Source organism: Gobius niger, assembly GCF_951799975.1.
Source record: "Gobius niger genome assembly, chromosome: 22".
Classification (NCBI taxonomy): domain Eukaryota; kingdom Metazoa; phylum Chordata; class Actinopteri; order Gobiiformes; family Gobiidae; genus Gobius; species Gobius niger.
This window is the reverse complement of record NC_136873.1, coordinates 1,859,380-1,884,113: the sequence shown is the minus strand read 5'-3', so window position 1 is coordinate 1,884,113 and position 24,734 is coordinate 1,859,380. Positions and strand designations below refer to the sequence as shown.

The 24,734-nt window shown below is 43.4% G+C and overlaps 1 protein-coding gene across 1 annotated transcript; it reads left to right on the top strand.

The window, feature by feature from the left end:
- Positions 1-96: 96 nt before the first annotated feature.
- LOC306981543 (uncharacterized protein) lies at positions 97-23,534 on the top strand (the record flags this gene model as incomplete). The annotated part of the gene is made up of 6 exons (XM_079581150.1): positions 97-371; positions 6,995-7,139; positions 11,615-11,743; positions 15,784-15,911; positions 17,596-17,696; positions 23,240-23,534. The coding sequence occupies exons 1-6, from the start codon at positions 135-137 to the stop codon at positions 23,532-23,534; spliced, it is 1,035 nt and encodes a 344-aa protein (XP_079437276.1). The 5' UTR covers positions 97-134.
- Positions 23,535-24,734: the final 1,200 nt, after the last annotated feature.

Genomic DNA, 24,734 nt, shown 5'->3' with positions numbered 1-24,734 from the left:
CTTTAATTTGCCACGTGTGACCAGAGGGTGGCGCTGTTGGTTACGGCTGCCACGCCCACTCCCCTGTGTCAGGCTGAGCCAGCAGCAGCACGGCCACAGCCTCAGCCTCAGTGCCCGCTCCTCGCCGCGCAGACATGCCTGTGTACCGGGACGACCCGTCGGTGCTGACCAAAGAGCGGCTGAAGAGTGAGCTACGGGCGCACAACGTGGAGCTCCCCGGAGGAAACCCCAACAAGGACGTGTACGTGCAGTTGTACGTGAAGGCGGTGAGCGCGCAGAGCCATGGCACCGATCATCCTGACGCCTTCTCCAGTGACGAGGAGCTTTCGGCGCCCGTGGGGCCTCAGACCCTCAGGAGCCGCTCTGGACCGGTGGGTAGTGAAGTTTAAAGTGTAGACAGATGCGTAAAGGAGCTGAAATGTTTTCTAAAGTCAGAGGAACAGGCTGTTTACACTAGTATGGGTTTGTACTGGAACTCTTTGAGAATAAAAATCTGTTTTATGTTCAAGTAGTGACCTAAAAACACCCTAAATAATGTTTCCAGCGTTAAGGAACTTTTCTCACAGTTAGGCTAGTTATTATGGCAAAGGAAAAATCATATTTAGATGTGGGAAAAACAAAGTGTCAAACATATAGTTAGGACATTATACAGTACAACTATAGTAGGCAGCATTAAAGGGTATGTGTATTGAGCTATTTAAACATGTAGGCCAAGAAGGCTACTATTTTGTCATAATTTTAGTCTATGTATTATTATTTTTTGCTGACTAAAATTAGACTAAATCTAAATTAAAAGTTTTTTAATAGACTAAAACTAATGAAAAGAGACAAAAATCATTAAAACATCCAATGCCTCACATCATTTCATTTCATTTCACTGCTCAAGTAACAGTTCTCAACTAAAATCAAATGACATTTTAGTAAATGACTTAAATGAAATTGAATTTGTTAACATGGCATGGTTGTCTTTCATCCACAATCCCAGCTCTTTCCCCAATCACATCCTAATCCCAAACTAGAGCTGCCTCTCGTTCACTCACTGAATTCAGAGTCTGAGCCATGGCAAGTCGTTATCCGTGACATTATTATTGGGTCGCTCTGAAGTGTGGGCTCAACATCCTGGACAAGCTTGTGAAGCAGAAAAGATGCAAACGATCCTATTTGTTGAAGTGAGTGGCAGGTGCGTGTGAATTTTCCCACTATGCTGTTTTGGTTTTGGGCTGCAGTCAGGCAGGCGGCCCGGTTGGGAGATCCTTCCTGAGGCCAGCCCACTGGGCCAAACGGCTAAGCAGGTGTGCAGGTGTGCGAGGGCGTGCTGGGGCTCGTCCACCTTTGACAGTTGCCGTGTTGCGTGTTTTGCAGCTTGTGTTTGCTTCAGGCGACGACTCCAAATAGTGGAAACATAGTTGGCATTGTTCTCCGTTCCTTCAAACGCTGCCTCCAGGAACTGACTGCCGTTGTAGATTTTCACGTTCCGTAGGTGACGTGAAATATGTCTGTCATTCTGTATGTCTGTATGGCTAAAATGAATTTCACAAACAAGTCTGATTTATTACAAAAATAATAAGAAAGCATGAGTTTTAAATGGCACTTTTCTACACACTTTAAAAATGGTTTGCATTATGTTCTTCAACAGGGACGTTCCTGTTGTAGCCACAATTGCCCTGGGTCAGACAGATTATTTACTTTCATCATTAACAATAATCCAAGTAAATTCAAAACCGCTCTTTAAAATAATAAATCTTCTTCTCAGTCCACCAGCCCTGAGGCAATAAATTCCTTGGTTCATTCACCACAAAAATAACTGGTATTCGCTCTAACCTGACACCTGGCAATGTCAGGCCATCCACTCCCCCAACATTCTCTCACTTCATTCTCCCCACATTGAGATCCTCATACACAATATGAGACCCTCACCATGCTCACTGGACCCCCTTCCCACTGTCCTGATCAAATGAAATACTTTCTAAAGCCCTCTCATCATCACCATCATTAACTTTTCCCTGCAATCTGGCCACGTTCTCTGAAAACTGCATTCACCAACCCTTGGCTTAAGAAACCCTCCCTCCCTTGATATTTTGTCAAACTACCGGCCCATTTCTAATCTCCTATTTCTCTCCAAAGTCATTGAAAAAGTTATTATCACCCAAATCCATAACCACCTACGCTCACACAGCCTTTATGTTTTCCGTTCCTCTCACAGCACAGAGGCAGCCCTGGTCAGGATCACAAACGATGCATTTTACCGGTTTATGCAAATGAGATTATGCAATCAATTTTGACAGTTTATGCAATTTCTGCAGTTTCTAGTTTTGTATTGCATTTTCTTAAAGAGTGGGTATTCTGCTTTTTTCAGTCCCATAGCACCAGTCTATATCACACTACAATGATGACAAACCTTCTGTTGGTCTGTAAATGCAGTAAATTAGAATAACTGCCTTGTATATAATGCCTCTCTCAAAATGGCTGTAGTGAATGTCTTGAAATAGGCCTCTGTCTCTTTAAGAACCTCTGAGCCTTTCCGACACGCCCCCTCCACACGCTGTCTGTGGCATCAGTGGGGAGGGGGTTCTGCTGAGGAGCAGTGGTTGGTCACTCGGCTCGGGGGCGTCTCCAGGAGGTGGGGGCGTTCCTAGGAGGACTCAGGCAAACCTATCCCTAAAATGGCCGCCATCAGAGTTTTTACAGATTACTCAAAAATACGTGAATGTGCCAAGGCAACACTTCAGGCATGTTTTTAATGAGGGAATGACATAAGAACATGATGGAAAGCTTGAAAAAGTCGATTTTGCATAATACCCCCCCTTTAACATGTTATGTTTCTTGCTGTTTTTCACAGTTATTTTGATCCGATAATGAGAAGTTGGACTTATTATGTGACGTACAGCATGTACACCTTCAACCTTATGCAAGCGCACACACAATGTTATGAACTAATGACTTCACTGTTTTGGGATTGCTTAGAGGAGCTGTTTGTTGATTGAATTTGCCACTAAGGCAATTCCACAGCCTGGGATTGCTGCATAGATCTCATGGTTAAAGCCTAAATATACATTTGATAATGGTATTGGCGTGAGCAGGCAGCAAACCAGCTTAAAGTTGAACACAAATATCTCAATATTTTGTTGATTATGGACATTCCTAAGTGGTTAGCTCATCTTTAGTAGACTTGATATGTTTTCATGGCCAGGAAAATCAGATACCTGGAGTAATCAACCCAACAATCATTAGTAAGAACCCGAGAGAGGTTATTTAGGTTTGTCCCTTGAGACTACTATATGTAGCTATTTGCTTTCAAGATGTGGCAGTATTTTGTGCAACAGTAAAAAGCGAGAAAGGGATAGTAGAACGAAACTTTTGTTGTTCAATAGTACAATGACAGATGATGCATGTACTTACTTGATAACATCACTATCCAGTAAGGCAAGGCAACTTTATTTATACCGCGCATTTCGTACACAAGGAATCTCAATGTGCCAGATGGCATCATGTTGGTCAAACATTAGTCCACAATCAGAAAGCCCTCGGGATCCTACTCCAGTGTTATTGGTCAGTAAACCTGAATATGTGTAGCAGTGTGAGGCTCCCCAACCTGGCTTTACTTTTGTAACACCATTTTCAAACACTAAGCGGCACTGGCCACAAACCCGATATAACAGAGAGCTTTTATACTGGTTTAGTTCTCAGCCGAATCAGACCTGCATTCCACACATTTCTCCTCCCGTCTGCCTGCACTTGAATGCCCCGCGGTGCTGCTGCTGCTGCTTCCTCATGCCTGGGCTGTGTTGTGTGAATACCTGAGATACCTCCATAATGAGCATGTGTCTACAGTGTACAGCCTCTGTAGTTTAGTTATGTGTGCTGGCGAGCAGAAAACATCTCCATCCTTTGGCGCCATTCTTTGTACTTTCTACAAACTGCGGGTTTTGTAATAATATCTGTATGTTCTCAAAATCTTATATGTCATTAATGATGAAAACATCTATGACATGAACAATAATATAATCACTTAGGCTTTACACATGCTTTTGAAGGCTTAGCTCACCGCACTGTCACATTGATCATTTTTGTATTCAGTCCACGGTCTCAGAAAGTTGCAGTCTCTTGAAAAACAATCCATTGCAGCCGTCATTTAAAATGTTTAAATTGTACTGATGCTCGATAGTGCAGCACCACGCTCCAGAACGCTGGGATCAGTACGGCCAGATTTGTCTAGGAAATCCTAGACAAATCTAACAGGCTAGTTCAGGGGTCCCCAAACTCTTCAGATCCCCAATCCCCCCCAAAAATGTAACAAACAACTCGGGGACCCCCTTCTGTAAAATGTAATGAGCATTTATAATAATGCCAGACATTGAAACATCTAGTTTAATGATGTTAGATTGGATACTGGATTTTGATTTCACTAAAATATGCCGTTTTCAATTAAAAATACATCAAATTTAATGTCAGAAATGTAAAAAATATTGTCTTGAAATCTTGTGACCCCCACTTCCGTGTCCCGTGACTGCCCAGGGGGTCACAACCCCCACTTTTGGAACCACTGGAGTAGAAACCACTGGAGTAGAAAGCAAAAGATGTAGCTGCTGCTTTGCCTGGCCTGCCAAACGACATTCTTTTTTCAAAGATTTTCCAAAAGATTTTCATCAAAGCTGTGTATTCTGGGGGCGAGCAGGACCTCAGCGATTTCCCAGTGGGTGTGTTTCAACCAATAAGAGAAACGCTGGATATGCCGCAAGGGCAGGAGCCTTTTCAGAAACGTCCATTCTCACGAGGAACGCTACCAATGCTGTTTCTTGCTTCGGTTTTAGGGATTTTACATTGAATTGATGATTTTAAACAAAAGAGCAGAAGAAAACAGTGTATCAGTCGCCGTGCTGCCACCTTTCATGTCTTGGAAGAGTGTGTGACGGCTTCTGTCTGTAGAAGCGATGAACTCCCGCCCCTCGGTGTGTGATTGGACCGATATTTACTTTCTATTCTTTTGAACAGAAAGGAGGAGCATCTAGCTGGCCAGGCAAGCTGCTGTTGTTTTCGGAGTCACCTCAGAGGGCTGCACCAAACAGTCAGACAGAGAAACAAAAAGCAATATAATGTCCAACAGATGCAATGTCTAAATAAACGTCAGCAGCAGATGCAAACGTGTCCTTACTCTCCCACTAGGGAGGAAAAACTCCCAGGGCTGACGGGACTCCCTCAGCAGACGGGGCCATGACCTCGGGAGAGCGTCCAGTCCTTGTTGGAGCTTCAGTTATAGTTGTCCTCTCCCCGTACGCAGGGGTTCCTTCGCGGATAGGGCTGAAGGCCTCGATACTAAGTTATCACGAGGCCTGTCACGATAATTGCTTTATCAACTTACTGTTCAATAAATGAAAGATAAACAATGTATTTTTGATTTCAATATTTATCGTTAATTATTAAATTAAATTGTGTAAAAAAAAAAAGTTTTAGCTTGCTATTTAAAATGGGGTTAGGAACTTTTAGAACCAAAGTTTATCATCATTGGTTTACTTTAGTTAGTTTTGGTATAGTATTGGTTCTCAATATTATCATTAATCAGCATTTTTACGTGCCTCAATATATCGATATTTAAATGTTGATTTCGTGACAGGCTTAGTTTTCACTGGAGTTTGTTTTGTATTCCCGTTCCCTGTAACTTAAAGTGCACACTGAGCACTTTCAGGCCAACATTGTAAAGAAGAGATTGTTCTTAAAGCTGCACTAAACTGTGTCTTTTTCAATATTTTTGTCAGTAGGTGTCAGTAGTGAATCGGCTCGTCCCCCTCCTCCCCTCACCTGGCTCCCCCCCCTCACCCCCGCCCCTCCTCACCATATACCACACGCTGCTCTGATTGCATTCAATATTTTTCATGTAGAACATAATACTTCCATTTAGAACTAAGTTTACAGTGCAGAGCTTTATTTCCCGCAGCCCCTGAAAGCCTCCGCCTCTACACGTGTTTGTGTTTGCATGGTGAGGAGGTGAGGGGTGTCCTGTGAAGGGGGAGGTGTCTTCTTTTGCGGTACAAAGCGAAGGTGGCGCATATAATGATGCAATGTGGGAATGCAACCATGCCGGTCCGGCAAAATGGATTGGCTTAGAGTAGCTTTAATGTTTTGCCTGATGATATTGAGGAAATAATAAAAAAAAGAGCAGCCAGCAGCAGGGCATCTGAAACAGAGGGACACCATGTGAAGAGTGATTAGGCTGTGGGTCGGAGCGCCACCTATCTGACCTGACCATAAGCTAGTTCTCAGAGGTGCGTTTTGTGCCTAGTCTTAAATGTGTTCCTTTAAAATGGGCTGGGAGTCGGTTCCATAAAACCGGTGCTTGAAGCTACAGGCTCTACCTCCTTCAGTGATTTTGGAGACTCGAGGAATCACCAGTCCCTGCCTTTTGAGAGCAAAGTGCTCTGGTTGGTTGGTTTGAAACTACAGTGTCTTGGAGCCATACCCTTTACACTCAGCAGGAAGCCAGTGGAGAGACTAAAGCACTTTCCTCTTAGTCTGCGTTAACATGCAGATATTATTAACCTCAATAACCAAATTAAAAGTAGAAATTCCACAGACTGGAAGCAGGAATCTCTTTCTAAAATAGAAATGATCCGCTCCTCTGTTAAGTGGGGTGAATAGAAACCCCTGCTGCACATTGTCGGAGTTTGTTGGTATGGCTCCGAGTCTTCTCCCTTCAACTTCGTATTACATACTTTGTGTTGAGGCTTCTCTTTAGTTCTGTGTTTCTGCTTGGTTCTCCCTTGTTTGGAGTGACTGGCACAGAGACTGCTGCACGTGTGTGACCACTTCATCCGTCGTAGTATAATGAGCATGTTCATCAATCAACACGGCCTTCTTCATGAGCTATGTCAAAACAATAGCGCCCTCTTTAGCAGAATTGCAGACGTTCTTTTCTTTGTAAATAGTAATAGTAAAGTTGTTGGTGGTCCTGTTCCAAAATGAGCTCTGAAGTATCCCTGTGTTGGTGTGGTGTTGGCAGAAGTCTGCTGCGGCGCTGGAGCGACTGGACATGGCTCTGATGACTGACGAGGACCTGAGGGAGCGACTGGACGTGGCTCTGATGAGCGACGAGGACCTGAGGGAGCAGCTGCTCACACATGGAGTGCACGCCGGGCCCATCGTCGGTGAGAGATCTTCCCATCGTTCATTTTACCTTAAAAAAAAAATCTCTTGACGACAGAGGTGGAAAGTATCAAAGAAGTACAATTTTTAGATTCTTTATTTGCACTCAACAACACAACAATAAGGTAAGACTTTATTCATCTCACAGTTATCCACAGACTCTGCTCTTAATGTTTCGAGGGTTCCTTCAGAAGGATCTTTTATATGATTTACTGGGCTTTGTACAGGACTCGACACACGACCAAAATGCATTACAATATTATTGTAATGGTATTGTCTACCGGACAGAAGTAGTACAGAGTAGGTACTACTGGTATAAAAAAAAAAAAATACATTTATCAAAAGCAGGTACTAAAAATAAGGGCTTTCCTTATTTTTTACCCAATTTTTTTTTCTCATTTTTTCCCCAATTTCCTTTCCCTATTGTTACATTTTCAGATCTTCCACACATTACTGTTGGGCCCGACCAATATCTCGGGCCAATATTAAGGTGTTTTCAATATCCGCTATCGGCAGATATTGCAGACTTTTGTGTATTGTGTTAAGCGATAGAGACTTATCCTTTTTTTGTTTTGGAATCTACTAATTTTTGTCTTTCAAAAGAGCAAACATGAATATACATAAACAGATCTCTTGCAAACGTCAAGCCTGTATAAATGAAGGATAAATATACAGCATCCCCTGCTGTCACAGTTCAACACTGGCACGTTTGGAAGAATAATACTCAGGATATTAGATGACAAATGTTTAAAAGATCAGCAGTGCATATCGGCATCGGCCAATCAAAATCCCCCCTCCAAAAAGCGACATTGGCCTTAGAAACATCCACTTCGGTCGATCTCTATTTGTTATATATTTCCATTATTGAATGAATGAATAATGAATGTTTAACTATAGGCTATTTGAGAGATAACAAACAAACAAACATCAAGTTAAATTACTTAAAATATCAGCCAACCCCCTTCATATCGGTATCGGACCCCAAAAATCCATATTGGCCACAGGTCCTACTCTATCGGAAAAAGTATTGTTCAGGTATTGGTATCGTAAACCAAGTATCATTGAAGTGCTGGTATCAAACAAAATGTAGCGGTACCCAGCCCTACCCATGATGCACGCTGCCTCGTACAGAGCCGGCGTCTAATCCCATGTGATCAAACGCTGTCTGTGCTCCGACAGACACGGTCGTAAAGTCCAAAGGATTCCACTGTTTACAAGTGTCGGAGATGAGGGAGGGGCCTTTCATCCCGTCTCTCCTTTCAGATCTGGTGTTTGCCTGCCACTGTTTGCTCTCTTTGTGCTGTATTTGAGCACTTTGTTTCCCTCGAACGAAAGGAGGACCACAGGTTAGACAGATTCACTGACCATACATACATATAAGGTGCATTATGCAACTTTTTCAGCCAAAAACAAGTTGATATTGGTGCATATTTGACCTTTCAGTGGCTATATGGGTGGTTAGCATGGTGCCTTTACTTTCTATCATTATGGCCTCTATTACACTCCAGGATCAATAGGGGTTATACACGCTAATGACTTCCTCTCTCTCAAGGCAAAACGGGGGGTTGAGGATGCAAGCTTCACACTTTTGAATACAGTCACCCGGCAACAGGACTCAACTAAACCATGCACCTGGATTTTTCCCCCTCTATTTTTAACACTGTACAAATTCAAGTTCACCTCACATTGATTTTATGGATAGTTTCTATTGAACAGACCAATTGCCGCTGGCTGCTCTGCTTTATGCCCACGACACTAGAGGCCGCCATTGCTCCGCCATTGCTGTAGTACCTCCATATCACCGCTAGTGCTCCATTGAAAAGCCTTGGAGTTTAGACACCTTAAAAACAACTTTAACGTCTGGTTAGGGCTGCTCGATTATTGAAAAAATAATAATCACGATTATTTTTGTCATAATTGAAATCACGATTATTCAAACGATTATTTGTTGCCTTTAAAAAATCCATTAAAAAAGGGACAAAAATCCAGCAAAAGTGAAAAAAATCCAGCAAAAAAATGAAAAAAATCCAGCAAAAAAATGAAGCAAATCCAGCAAAAAAATGACAAAAATCCATCAGAAGAAAGACGAAAATCCAGCAAAAAAATTAAAAAAAATCTGCAAAAAAAGACAAAAATCCAGCAAAAAAAGACAAAAATCCAGCAAAAAAATGACAAAAATTCAGCAAAAAATGACAAAAATCTAGCAGAAAAAAGACAAAAATCCATCAAAAAAGTGACAAAAATCCATTAAAAAAATGACAAAAATCCATTAAAAAAAAGACAAAAATCCATCAACAAAAAGTGACAAAAATCCATCAAAAAAAGACAAAAATCCAGCAGAAAAAAGACGAAAATCCATCAAAAAAGTGACAAAATTCCATCAAAAAAAGACAAAAATCCAGCAGAAAAAGACAAAAATCCAGCAAAAAAATTACAAAAATCCAGCAGAAAAAGACAAAAATCCAGCAAAAAAATTACAAAAATCCAACAGAAAAAGACAAAAATCCAGCAAAAAAGTGACAAAAATCCCAAAATTAAAAATTTGAAAAAAAAAAATTGATTTTTTTTTTTTTTTTTTTAAATGTTGAAAATAAAAATAAAAAATTTGAACAAAAAAATTATAATCGATTTTTTGCGATTATGCTAATTTTGTAATCGTTTACTGTTGTAATCGAAATCGTAATCGAATTTCGATTAATTGCACAGCCCTACGCCTGGTTTAAATTTTTTCACTAGACTAGGCTAGATATTCCTCCTGAGACAACGCTGGGTTAGTCACAATTTAAAGTAATAGGCCACTGTTTTTACATACTGAGATATGTTCTTACCTGAGCTTTGACGAGTTCTTTAGGACCTGTCTGATCTTCCCCCGTGCCTTCAGTCACGTAAACACAGCGCAGACGGCGTTAGCATTTAGCCTCTCCCTCTCTCCTCTATAGCTCCAAAACTGGTCAAGATAGAAGCTACCAAGCTCTTCCACGTTTTCCCTATTTAAATATGGTTACGTGAAGTGTTCCACTACAAAGTATAATTACACAAAATTAAACAATGTGGATTTTCTAAGCGGATAAAAGGGGGGACTATATTGTAAGGCGTAATAATACCAGGAGAAATTTGGCATCCGCGCAGTAAAGTGAAGATCACTGCGTAGTAAAGTGAAGATTACTGGATTACTCAGACAGGTCCTAAAGAACTCGTCAAAGCTAAGGTAAGAACATATCTCAGTATGTAAAAACGGTGGCCTATTCCTTTAAGAAACCAGGTTTTCGTAAGAAGAATTTTTGAAATCTCGTACTTCATGAGGGTCGGACTGTTAGCATTGGAGCAGCGCGAGCTACACGTCACGCAAGGGCGGAGTCTACAGTGAAGATCCCGCCCTTATGCCCTTTTTAGGAACATGCTTCGTCAGAGCTGGGGAGGGGGGTCTGCCACAATCCGTCATGAATTCCCCCACGACCGTAGTCATTATGGTAAACGGGGAGGAGTGAGGAGAAGCTGTCCATTTATATATACAGTCTATGACCGCAACATGTGTTTTTTAATAGCTTTAAATCAAGCACACTGGTTTTAAAAGCAGGACTCCCGCAGGGCTGTGTCCTGTCTCCCATCCTGTTCTCCATCTACACCAGTGGCATCAGCTGTAGCAGGAGTGGGATGACACTGCCGAAGTACGCGGATGACAGGGCCCTGGTCGCGCATGTGGTGGATGCTGAAGCTCTGTCCCAGTATCAGCAGGAGGTTAGCACCGTAGTCCAGGTGTTTGCTGAAGGCTCACTGGTGCTGAACATCACAAAGACTAAAGAGCTGTGGTGTGGGCCTAGAGGAAAGCTCCCACCTGCCCTCAACCAACCACTCTGCATCCAAGGTCAGCCGGTGGATCAGGTGGGAACTGGAATAGATGTTGGCCTGTCTTTTAAACATCACGCGGACTCTGTGTTCAAAAAGGCATAGCAGCGCCTCCATCATTTTATGTAGAAGGAAAGAAAAAAACTTTCTGACAGTTAAATCCAAATTCAAACTCTCCTGCATCATCACTCAGGCCTCAAAAATCACCGGTACAGCTCAAACCCCTCTGTCTGGACTTCAAAGTCGCTCAGTACTGAGAAAGGCAACCCAGATCACTGAAGACTTCTCACATCCACTCCACAGCTCCTTGAAGCTGCTGACATATATATGAAGTCATTTGTTCCAAAGGCAATCTCCACTTTGAATGGTCACAAATAATTGTCCTGTTGTTCATTATTGTCATTTTAAATGTGCCTTGTGGTTTTATGGAAGAGTATTTGCATGTTTTGAGCCTGTCAAAGATGAAATGTCGCCTTCGGGGACAGACAATAACATTTTCTTATCTTATCTTTCCACTAACCAGACTAACTAACTTCCGGTCACTGTGTTAAATATTCGGAGCAAGGAAGTTTTGGCAGTATAAAGTGTACTGGACCTCCTGATGAAACTGAACTTGTGTCCTTACCTGCAGCCTCCACGCGAAAGCTGTACGAGAAGAAACTTCTGAAGCTTCTGGAAAATGGATCCGTTCTCCCAGAGTCACAGAGTCACGGCGGCGGAGGAAAGGCTGAGGCTGAGGTCTACAGCGACCAGGAGGAGGGTGAGGCCTCCATCGGCTGACTCGCACACAATCACACGGTTAGCACGGTGGTGCAGTGGTTAACACTTGTGCCTCACAGCTAGGGCTGGGTGATATATCACTATTTAAGATATACTTTTAAATGAGATATGGAATTAGACCATATCGCATATATCAATATAGTTAAAATTTGAGCTGTAATACTTTTTTTTTTAGGAAATTTTTATTTAAGATTTTATTTTTATTTAAAGGGACTATACAGAGTTTAAAATGTTAAAACTAAGTATTTTGCTCCCCCTACATGTTCCAGCCATGTCCTAATGTGTAGAATGAGCTCAGACCTGTTCACCACAACTGCCTCTAAAATCCTGCACTGTCACTCTAAAAGGTGTTACTTCGGGTCCGAAGTATGTTCTCCCCATGTCTGCTTAGGTTTCTTCCGGGCACTCCGTTTTCCCCTACCACTAAAAACATATACAATAGGCCAGGATGAATGAGAGTGTGTTTGAGTGTGCGACTGTGGGATAATGGATGCAAATTAGCCCGAGGCTTCAATTAATGTTTACATGCATGTATACATGTATGTTCATAAACATGCACTGTCCCGACCTAATCAAAAGATTTAAGGGGGGATTATGTTTTTTTTCAGGCACATAGTACCATTCTGTAGCACACTCAAATAACTATGCTACCCAAAATTGTTTGGAAACTGCAGCAAACATCAAAAAAGCTTAAATAAAATTTCCCTCATAGCAACACTGTTCCTGACGCTGCGATTTGGCCTCTGTCTCTTTAATAAACTCCATGCCTGTCTGACACACCCATGAGCACTCCCTGCAGTACGTCATCCCAACACACCTGGATACTGTTTACTTCATTTTGAATAATGCCAACGCAGGATATTGTGGAAGCATACGGACATGCTCCTACTTCCAAACCAGAGAGTGATTTCTTGGAAGAACCAAAGAGTGCTGAGATGCATCTGATTTGGTGCACATGTTTCAGGCGTACAGATTTTAGAGCAGTGGCTGTGTCGCGTGGTGAGGCGACCAGGCCACTGCTGCATGGTGCGCCCTGGACACGCAGTTTTGGATACGATCAGAACTCCAGGTGGACTGGGATACGAGGGACATCAGTGTTACTTCTGGACTGCACTGGGAAACACATGGGAAACACAGGACTTTTCTTCAGGACTTTGCGAAAGTATCTCGGGGTCTTGTTCACGAGTGAGGGACGGATGGAGCGTGAGATGGACAGACGGATCGGTGCGGCGTCAGCAGTGATGCGGTCGCTGTATCGGTCTGTCGTGGTGAAGAGGGAGCTGAGTCGGGGCAAAGCTCTCGATTTACCGATCGATCTACGTTCCCACCCTCACCTATGGTCATGAGATTTGGGTCATGACCGAAAGGACAAGATCGCGAATACAGGCGGCTGAAATGAGTTTCCTTCGCAGGGTGGCTGGGCGCACCCTCCGAGATCGGGTGAGGAGCTCAGTTACCCGGGAGGAGCTCGGAGTAGAGTCGCTGCTCCTCCACGTCGAAAGGAGCCAGCTGAGGTGGCTCGGGCATCTGTTCCGGATGCCTCCTGGTCGCCTCCCGCGGGAGGTGTTCCAGGCATGTCCTAGTGGGACAAGGCCTCGTGGAAGGCCCAGGACACGGTGGTGGGACTATGTCTCCGAGCTGGCCTGGTGTCGCCTCGGGGTCCCCCCAGAACAGCTGGAGGAGGTGTGTGTGGATCGGGAAGTTTGGGCATCTCTGCTGAGACTGCTGCCCCCGCGACCCGGCCCCGGATAAAGCGGAAGAAAATGGATGGATGGATGGACTTTGCGAAAGTGGAATCACATCCTTGGTGCATGTCACCTTAAAACGCAGATTGCAGTATTTTCCGGACTATAAATCACACTTTTTTCATAGTTTGGCTGGGGCTGCGGATAATGCGTCTTATATAGGCTCTCAAAATATAATTTATAATTTCATATGTTTGTTATTTTCACACTGACAGCCGCTAGAGGGAACTCTCGGCTTGTGTGCCAGTGTCTGCTACTCCTGTACCAGTGAAGATTTAAAAATGGTAATTGAGAAGCAAAAAGAAAGTTTGGAGTGAGCGAGAAATGTGAGGTACTGGCGAAAAGCTATATGGCCACAACTAGAGGAACGATTTCGCAAATGAGAGCTTGAAGATAAGATAAGATAAGATGATACTTTATTGATCTCACAGATGGAGAAATTGCATTCGATGAGAGAGCATCCGGCAGCAGCACCCATTCAGTGCGCACCACTGAAACAACATGATGCCGGGAGAGGCTTGTAAAACGGTGCAGTTACGCCTCCATGCCCAGGTAGTTGCCAAGGCTGGTGCTCCAGAGGGACTTATATATGTGTTTTTCTTCTTCATTATGCATTTTTTTTGCTGATGCGGCTTATTCTTATAGTTTGGAAAATACAGTAGGAGTGGTGGTGTTGTGGCATGTGTGGTTTGTTGATAGAAAACTGTTTTGGAGTCAGTTGTTTTTGAAAATATATTGAACGAATGATACACGGATTAAGGAATTTATAAGAATGGTGCAGTGTAAGCAAGCTTCAACGCATTAGAATGGTTATCAAAGTGAGGAATGCTAACACAAAAACGTAGAGTTACAGTACAGCTTGCCCGTGCTGCTGGCTCTTGGGGAAGTAGTTCTCTTTTGAGTAGGGATCGTATGTTTTTTTAGTGTCAGTGTATTTAGTAATCCACTTTCAAGTAAGCTCTTGTTGGAAAGCAGTCATCTTGTTTTGTCTTTTTTCCCCCATTTTTTATGCGTACATAAATTAGTACAGACGGCATAAGCCCTGCGAAGGAAACTCATTTGGGCAGCTTGTATCTGCGATCCTGTCCTTTACCCAGAACTCATGACCTCGTGATAGGTGAGGGTGGGAACGTAGATTGATCGGTAAATCGAGAGCTTTGCCCCCTGACTCGGCTCCCTCTTCACCGCCACAGTCCGATACAGCGACTGCATCACTGCCGACGCCGCACCGTTCAGGACACGATGGAGGGACTCTGGCCTGGTGAACAGCTGGAGCAGGTGTGTGTGGATCGGGAAGTCTGGGCATCTCTGCTGAGACTGCTGCCTCCGCGACCCGGCCCCGGATAAAGCGGAAGAAAATGGATGGATGGACATAAGCCAGGGGTTTCTTACAAAAGTATTTAAAATAGGTAAATTAAAAGCTAGATCTACATCGGCGGATGCTGCCTCATCACTGCCCTGAAGTGCTGGGCAGGTTCAAAGAGTACACTGCACTAAAAACTGACATACATGACCAGGATCAATACAGTCAGAAACAAATCTCTGCTCATCTTGTGTTAAAAACCAGTGCATAAAGTCTTTACATTTTTAGTAAAAGCAGTAGCTTCAAAACTCTGTTAAAGGGGGGGTATTATGCGAAATCGACTTTTTCAAGCTTTACATCATGTTATTCTGTCACTCCCTCATTAAAAACATGGCTGAAGTGTTGCCTTGGCACATTCACGTATTTCTGAGTAATCTGTAAAAACTCTGATGGCGGCCATTTTAGGGATAGGTTTGCCTGAGTCCTCCTAGGAACGCCCCCACCTCCTGGAGACGCCTCCGAGCTTTCGTCACCAGCCGAGTAACCAACCACTGCTCCTCAGCAGAACCCCCTCCCCACTGACGCCACAGACAGCGTGTGGAGGGGGCGTGTCTGAAAGGGTCAGAGGTTCTTAAAGAGACAGAGGCCTATTTCAAGACATTCACTACAGCCATTTTGAGAGAGACATTTTATACAAGGCAGTTATTCTAATTTACTGCATTTACAGACCAGCAGAAGGTTTGGTCATCATTGTAGTGTGATATAGACTGGTGCTATGTGATAGAAAAAAGCAGAATACCCCCTCTTTAAAGAAATCAGCCTTGTCTTGGTTTAGTGCCTATGTTAAGTTCTGAAGGAAACAACAGCGATGCCAGTTTTATTTTTGATTTAATTGAAATATGGCATCAAAAAGTGTAACTGATTAAATATTATTGACCCGGTGTGAAGACTCCGACCTGTGCTGTTTTCCAGAGGCCCCTACTGCCCCAGAGCCAGATCGTGGAGCAGCTCCAGAGCTGGAGACTGTGCCCGTGAAGAGCAGCTCCTCGTGGCCTCCTTCAGCTCAGAGACGCAGTGGCAGCCAGCGCAGTGTCATTACGGTGCGTGATCACATGGCTAATCCGCTCTCCTGCACACTGCACTACCGCTACCTCTTTTACAAATCAGTGGTTGTCTGAAGAAATTTCAGTTAAATATATCATATAGGAGACTAACACAGTGATATTTGAGAAGGGAAATAAAGTTTATATGATTTATGGAAAGTATGCAAGAATTATTTAAACAAAATAGGCATGTGCATAAATCTAGGCACCCTTGTCATTTTATTGATTTCAATACCTTTAGCACTAATTACTAGAACTCAAAATTGGTTTGGTAACCTCAGTGACCCTTGACCTACATACACGGCTGAATCCAGTCTTGAGAAAGGATATTTAAGGAGGCCGATTGTCAGCACATTTGGACAAGCCAGCTTCATTTTGGAACAAGGTGCTGTGGACTGATGAAACTAAAATAGTTATTTGGGCAAAACCAGGGGCGTTCTGCATGGCGCAATTGGAACACTGCATTCTACAGTAAAATGTGGTGGCGGTTCCACCATGCTGTGGGGCTGTGTGGCCAGTGCAGGGACTTTGAATCTTGTTTAAGTTGAGGGTCGCATGGATTCCACTCAATGGCCCTCATTCATCAAAGTTGCGTACGCTGAAATCAGAGCGTATATGGGGTGTACAAAAAATGACTCCCTGTTTTGGCATTTATCAATCTGAGCGCACCGTACGCTGCGCTCATATCCTACACCAAGTCAGGAGGTGGTGCACATGATACACAAATTTGAACTAAACAGCGCTGGAAAACAGTTTTTAACAGCATGAATTGCATTCCCACACCGCATATAAGCCACATAAATGATTTAAACATGAAACAAGGCTACAGCGTTAATGTTTATGGACAGACTTGATTCAATGTTGCGTTTCCAGCACATGCTCCTCTACACCGCGGCCCGGGCGCAGAGGCTCAACCCAAACCGGGTTTGAGCAGCGTGCAGGGTCTGCTGAGCTCTCCTCTCCTCAGGGGGATGATTGAAGCACGTCCCATTGTAGGGCTGTCTTTGGTCCAGACGGGTTCGTAGTTGCCACAGTCAACTTTCCTGTTCCTCATAAGAGTCAACAGAAGTCCTTTGATCTTGTTTTTAATTCTTATTGATCCACATGGACTTTTGGGACAAAATCTGTGACTTTTCATCAATGTTCACTGGGTGAAAATTGCGACGGAAGGAAGGAAGGAAGGAAGGAGGGAAGGAGGGAAAGAGGGAAAGAGGGACAGATGGGCACAAAGGGCCAGTTGCCCTTTGACTTTTATGGGCTCTGTACAATTACAATGTTGATTTTTGCATTAAATATGTATGTGGACGGGACATGCACGACAAGGAGATCGCGTTAGTGAGTGTTTGAGAGGAGGGGAGCGCTTCTCGCTTGTTTAATCTGCGCTCCGTGCACTTTGGGTGAGTGCGCTGCGCGCACTGTCCAATTACAATGTTTGTTTTCTGATACATGTGCACATGACATGGAAAGTGGTGGTTGACAGCAGTGTGGACCCGCCCCCACAGGCAGAAATACAAATGTACATGTACCTTGATGATTGCAGTCCTTTGCGGTTTGATAATTACACATACTTTTATTGTTGATGTTGATTAATTGTGCTGCCCTGAAGATGATAAAGCCCTTCCAGTGTGATGGGACCATGTCAGATGTGATGTGAGTTTGATGATGTGCCTCTGGTTTACAGGTGGAGCAGGTCGAGAAGAAGACGGCTGAGCCACCACCATCACAGGAGGACACTGATGTCCCAGAGCTCCCAGAAGTCCACAGTCCCTTCACAGGACTGACGTGAGTCTACTCCATAGACTGTTCAAAAATAATAGACAGTGTCTGCTCACTCCTCCCCGTTTACGTTAAGAACTATGTTCAACAGGGAATCCATGCTGGATTTACAGACTCCTCCTACCCAGATTCGATTGCCATTTTCCTAAAAGGGCAAAAGGGCGGAATCTTCTCTGTAGACTCGGCCCTTGCAGAGCGTGTAGTTCGGTCGTAACCGCGCCTTTAGCTCTGATGCGAGCGGCCTGGCAGTCAAAGTGTATATGTCAGGGCAATATTTTTTGGGGAAATTCATATTTATTTTATTTATTTATTTAAAATGGGACAGTGCATATTAATTACCATGTAAATATGCCAGAGTTTGCCACAATGGATAATTTTCATCTGTAGTCCCAGGGCAGGTTGCTGTTGCTGGAGAGGCCACGGAACAACAAGCACAACAGACATGAACAAAAGACAACAGACATGAACAAAGACAACACACATGAACAAAGACAACAGACATGAACAAAAGACAACAGACATGAACAAAGACAACAGACATGAACAAAGACAACAGACATGAACAAAGACAACAGACATGAACAAAGACAACAGACATGAACAAAAGACAACAGACATGAACAAAAGACAACAGACATGAACAAAGACAACACACATGAACAAAGACAACAGACATGAACAAAGACAACAGACATGAACAAAGACAACACACATGAACAAAGACAACAGACATGAACAAAGACAACAGACATGAACAAAGACAACAGACATGAACAAAGACAACACACATGAACAAAGACAACAGACATGAACAAAGACAACACACATGAACAAAGACAACACACATGAACAAAAGACAACACACATGAACAAAGACAACAGACATGAACAAAGACAACAGACATGAACAAAAGACAACAGACATGAACAAAGACAACAGACATGAACAAAGACAACAGACATGAACAAAGACAACAGACATGAACAAAGACAACAGACATGAACAAAGACAACACACATGAACAAAGACAACAGACATGAACAAAGACAACAGACATGAACAAAGACAACACACATGAACAAAGACAACAGACATGAACAAAAGACAACAGACATGAACAACAGGCATGAACAAAAGACAACAGACATGAACAAAAGACAACACACATGAACAAAAGACAACAGACATGAAATGGTTAGTAAAAATAAGACAGGAAATGAACACACAATAACAGTAAGCAGACACTATAAACAAGACGACACAGACTTCGTGCCCGTCAGTGACCCAGTCGCCCATTGACTTTTATGAGCTCTGTACAATTACAATGTTGATTTGTGCATCATATATGTATGTGCACGGGACGTGCACGACAAGAAGAGTGCGTTAGTGAGTGTTTGAGAGGAGGGGAGCGCTGCGCGCTCGTTTGATGTGCGTTTCGCGCACTTTGGGTGAGTGCGCTCCACGCACTGTCCAATTACATTACTTTGTTTTCTGATACATGTGCACGTGCACGTTCCGTGCAAGACGAGAGGAGTGCGTTAGTGAATGTATAAAGAAATAAGAGATATAATGGATCACCCTGAGCTGCTGTGCTGAGTGCACTTCCGGGTTTGACATGACATGCATCCGAGTGACCAGTGGTTTGTTTAGATCGTGTTTTCATTTTTTAGATATATTCTTTTTGTAAGTTTGCCTCATAATGATGATTATCGTGTATTTGGAGGGATGATACTTCATGCATTTATTTTGTGTCTGAACTAAGTAATGGGAGAGGAAAGGCGATTGGCCTGGCTCAGTCAGCTGCTCCTTCTGCTAACGCTAACGCCGCTACACACAGTTGTCGATGACTCTGTAAGCTAACCTCATCTCAAACTTATTAAACACTAAAACAATTTGTCTCTAATGATAAAAGACATGTTAATGTTCCCGTATCAATATTGATAAGAGATTTAAAAAAAACACTGATATCAAAGTAATCATCATTAAAAAAAAAAAAAAAAACATTTCAGAAGTATCTTTACTATCATAGCTCCAACAGTCAGACACCACTGCTCAACAAATTCATTTGTAAAAATAACATAACACACTCTGGAGCTTTTCAAATAAATCAGTTATATGAAATCCATGATTACTTCTCTCAAAGTTACCTTTTTAATATGGGGTGAGATTTGTGTCATATTGATTCATTGATGCAAGAATATAAATTAATTCAAAATCCCAGATTTATTAACAGTGTGTAATTTGCGTGCTTAGATTTATTCAAAGGTATGTTTTCATTTGTGAATCTCTGCTTCTGTTTGTGAATCTGTGCTTTTGCTTGTGCCAATTTGCATCTTCATTTGTGAATCACCTTAAGGGTGAATTCTTCTTCTTTGTGAATGTGGATATTTTTGAGACGAATCTCACAAGTTTTCATGAAAAATCTATGCACAGTTTTAACATGCAATCTTTTTAAAGATATAGATAAATATAGTTTAAATGTATTAGAAATAATTCACATTTTATTTGTAAATCTTGCATGTGAGAGTTTGAATCTGCGCTTCTGAATCACTCACCACGTGCATTCAGCCTTTGATCCGCCGAGGATCATTTTGACACAATCTTTCCGCCGCGTGTTTTCCCAGATTTATCCTCCGCAAACAGCGCAGTTTAAAAACGGATCTTTCTGATTTTTGGAAACATAGCTACTTGTACAAATTCAAGGGCGCTGATTTCAAAAATCAATGTTGCCAAGCCCAATTCTTCTGTTAAAATAAGGTAAAAATGGGGGACGAGAGGGCCGCGACCAGCCCGCCGTCTCTGCCCGCAAGCAACTCCAGAAAAATGGAGCATCCAGCCTCTCTTCAGGGGTTGGGATCTGGAACCCAAACTGTGCGTGGAGGTGAGCCCAACTATATCTACCTGGTATCTCTCAACCTCCCGCACAAGCTCAGACTCCTTCCCCACAGCGAGGTCCCATGTCCCGAACGGCATGTCGAGCATGTCCCGAAAGGCAGAAGCTGCGCACGCAGACCAGGTCGTCGAGGCACGCGCCTTCGACTGCCACCCAGTCCTCTCTGCACTCGACCCTTACGGATCCCTCTGGTGGTGGGTCCACAGGAGGGCGGGCCCACGTCGTCCTTTCGGGCTGTGCCCGGCCGGGCCCTGTGGGCAGAGGCCCGGCCACCAGGTGCTTGCATTCAAGCCCCAACCCACACCTAACCTAGCTGTCAACTGATCACCACCTGGTGGTGAGCTGGATTCACTGGCAGGGGAAGAAGCCGGTCAGACCTGGCAGGCCCAAGCGTGTTGTGAGGGTCTGTTGGGAACGCCTGTCGGATCCCTCTGTCAGTAGGGTCTGTCAGTAGGGTCTTGAAACTCTGCTCGCTGCTTGTTGTTGTGGCCGTAAGGTCTCTGGTGCCTGTCGCGGCGGCAATCCCCGAACCCGGTGGTGGCGCCCGGAAGTAAGGGATGCCGTCAAGCTGAAGGAGTCCTACCTGGCCTTGTTGGCTTGTGGGACTCCGGAGGCAGCTGAGAGGTACCGGCAGGCTAAGTATGCTGCAGCTCGTGCCTCACAGAGGCAAAAACTCGGGTCTGGGAGGAGTTTGGGGAGGCCATGGAGGAGGACTATCGGTCGGCCTCGAAGAGATTCTGGCAAACCATCCAGTGCCTCAGGAGGGGGAAGCAGTGCTTCACCAACACTGTTTACAGTGCGGGTGGGGGGCTGCTGACCTTGACTGGGGATGTCGTCGGGCGGTGGAAGGAGTACTTCGAGGACCTCCTCAATCCCGCCGTCACGTCTTCCAATGAGGAAGCAGAGGCTGGGGACTCGGAGGGGGGCTCGCCTATTACCCAAGCTGAAGTCACTGAGGTGCTGAGAAAGCTCCTCGGTGGTTCCGGGGGTGGATGAGATTCGTCCTGAGTACCTTACGTCTCTGGATGTTATAAGACTGTTTTGGCTGACACGTCTCTGCAGCATCGCGTGTTGGTCGGGGACAGTGCCCCTGCAGTGGCAGACCGGGATGGTGGTCCCTCTCTTCAAGAAGGGGGATCGGAGGGTGCTCCAATTACAGAGGGATCACCCTCTGTTTGTGTCAAAAAGATCCTCGGCGGATCAAAGGCTGAATGCACGGATTCAAACTCCCACATGCAAAGCTAGAGATTTACAAATATAATGTGATTGTTTCTAATAAATTGAAACTTATTTTTTATATAAAAAAGAATGTATGTTATAATGTTTTAATGCAAAACAAACTTTTTGAATAAATCCAGATTTTGCGAGGATTCAAAACTGTGCATAGATTTTTCATGAAAACGGTTGAGATTTGTCTCAAAAATATCCACATTCACAAAGAAGAATTCACCCTTAAGGTGATTCACAAATGAAGATGCAAATTGGCACAAGCAAAAGCACAGATTCACAAACAAATATGTTTTATGCCTTTTATTCACAAATATATACGTGCAAATATTTTACATGAATAAATCTAAGCACGCAAATTACATAGTTAATAAATCTGGGATTTTGAATTAATTCATATTTTTGCATCAATGAATCAATATGACACAAATCTCAGCCCATATTTTACAGACAGTAAGGCAAGGCAAGGCACGTTTATTTATACCGCACATTTCGTACACAAGGCAACACACAGTCAGGTTTTAAATGCAAAGTTGGATATCTAATTGATCTAATTCAATTCCCACCTGGACGGGGCTTTTCTGTGTGGAGTTTGCATGTTCCCCCCGTGTCTGTGTAGGTTTCCTCCGGGCACTCCGGTTTCCCCTACCACTAAAAACATGTACAATAGGCCAGGATGAATGATGTGTGTGAGTGAATGTATGGTGGTGGTCAGAGGGACTGTTGGCGCAGACGTGTGTAGTCGCGAAAGCGCTTCTATCAGTCTCCCCCAGGGGAAACTGAAGCTACAAATGTAGTTTACCACCACCGAGTATGGAGTGCATGTACAATTCTCTCATGAAAAGCGCTTTGTGACCATGTCTGTGAAAGGCACTATATAAATAAAGATCTTCTTCTTCTTCTTATCTTCAAGCCTGAGGTGGCTTTTCTTTTCTCTTTCTCTGTCTGCAGACTGAGCTGACTCCCGATGTAAAGGTCAGCACACACTACACGACTTTTTTGCCCGATTTTTCTCTAATTCTCAGATGCACTGAGTCTTCTGGAGTCGTGGCAGTTGCACAGAGTGGTGTCGCGTAGTGTGGGGGGGTCACGACTGGACTGGCGTTCGAATCGTGTAATGTGGGCAGCAGAAAGACGCGACGAGACGACAGTCGTAGGAAATCAAACATGTTTGATTTTTATGCCCTAAAAACAACACATCAGCATGATTAGTTTGGTTTGAGTTTCAATGCATAAATAATTCTAATGAGTTCTTGAAAGAGCAGACATTCCCCTCTTCCACAGAGGTCAGTTCCAAGTCCTGTTTTAGTCGATTATTACGGCTGACGGTATGTTTCTTCTGTCAGAGACACCAATGGTTCTGAAATAGTGGCACAGTCCTTCACAAAAAACGACCTCTTTATTGTCTGTAACTGTCTGTATTTTTAGGGCCTCATGTCGACGTCCGATCAAAGGATCGGCCAGGCGCCAGGTGATGAGGGATCACAGCTTTGAGAGCAAGAGCGGCGTCTGCAACTCAGCCCCCACCACTACCTCCTCCACAAACTCCGGCCCCTCAGCTGCCAGCTCCGCCCCCTCCTCTACCTGTCAGGCTAAAGTGCGCAGCATGTGGGGGTGGAAGAAGCTGCTGCTCCTGTTTGTCCTGGTCGCGCTCGTCTTCCTCGTCTACCAGGCCATGGAGCCAAACACTGTTGTTCCATTTGGACAGGTCGAGGAGCTGTGAAGGTCTCCTAGCTTTCTCCGGACCTTTCAACAAGATCTGAGAGGGGTCCTTCTTCCTTCACGTTTTTTTCCCACATTATTAGCGCTCAACACCACTGAGTCATGTATTTTGCATGAAATTCTAAAAGCGACTTTGAACTTCTGGGGAAAGCACTATTTAATATGCATTATTAGCATTACCATCACTTATTAGTCAAACATGTATGAAGAAACAAAATCATAAATATCCATGAACACGTATATATTAAGTGAAATAACCCCAGTTTACCTTGTGAAACTATCTGTCCCATTCTTTACCATTGAACCTCTAAACAACAGACTTTATTTATTTTGGTTATCACCTGTCCGGACTCTTCTCTCACAGCTTGATGCTACTCATTCGTGCATGCTAGTTTTTCCAAGGTTATTTCACATTATTAGAAAATCATTTCTGGACATCTATCTTGTGATTTCCCTGTATGTGAGGACTACTCTGGTATGTCTTGTCAGTAGCATCTTTCAAATTATTTTACCTCAACTATATACAGATCCTTTGACTCATTGATTATATTGTACTGACCTTAATGTAAGTAAATATAAGAATTATCTTTTGTATTTTGGTCTGTGTGCCTGTTTTTTTATATAATAAAGGTGAATTTCTCTTTATTCTGGTTATGACCTGCTTTGTCAACTACTTATACATGACTGCCCCCTAGGGGTAAACCTTTGGTATCAAAGCCATTCAAATCTAGAATATGCTGCTCTAGGGTGTTGGATTAGGCTCAAAGGCTTAACGCAGCCAGTCATCATTTGTTATACTTGTTTATACTGAGTAGTTAGATGTAGGACTGGGCACAGTTACATTTGTTCCCGATACCAGTAGTTAAAGATTGTTTTTACGACACCAACACCTCAACGATACTTTTTTTGATACCCATACTCAAATATATTGCTTTATTTATGTGTAAATAATTATTTAATATTTTTTTATTAAATTGTGTTTACTGCAAAAGTTTGTAATTGATGTCTCTAAACATATCTTTCTACTTCGCTACTTCGCTTGCAGTATCTCACCCTTTGAATTTCATATTAGGATGTTTAGTTTTACAAAAGCTCACAGCCCCGTGTTCATGAGCCACTGTGATCCGTACCCAGGAGTTCACAAATACGGAGTCTGCACTGCCTGTTACCCGGCCCCGGGTAAAGCGGAGGAAAATGGATT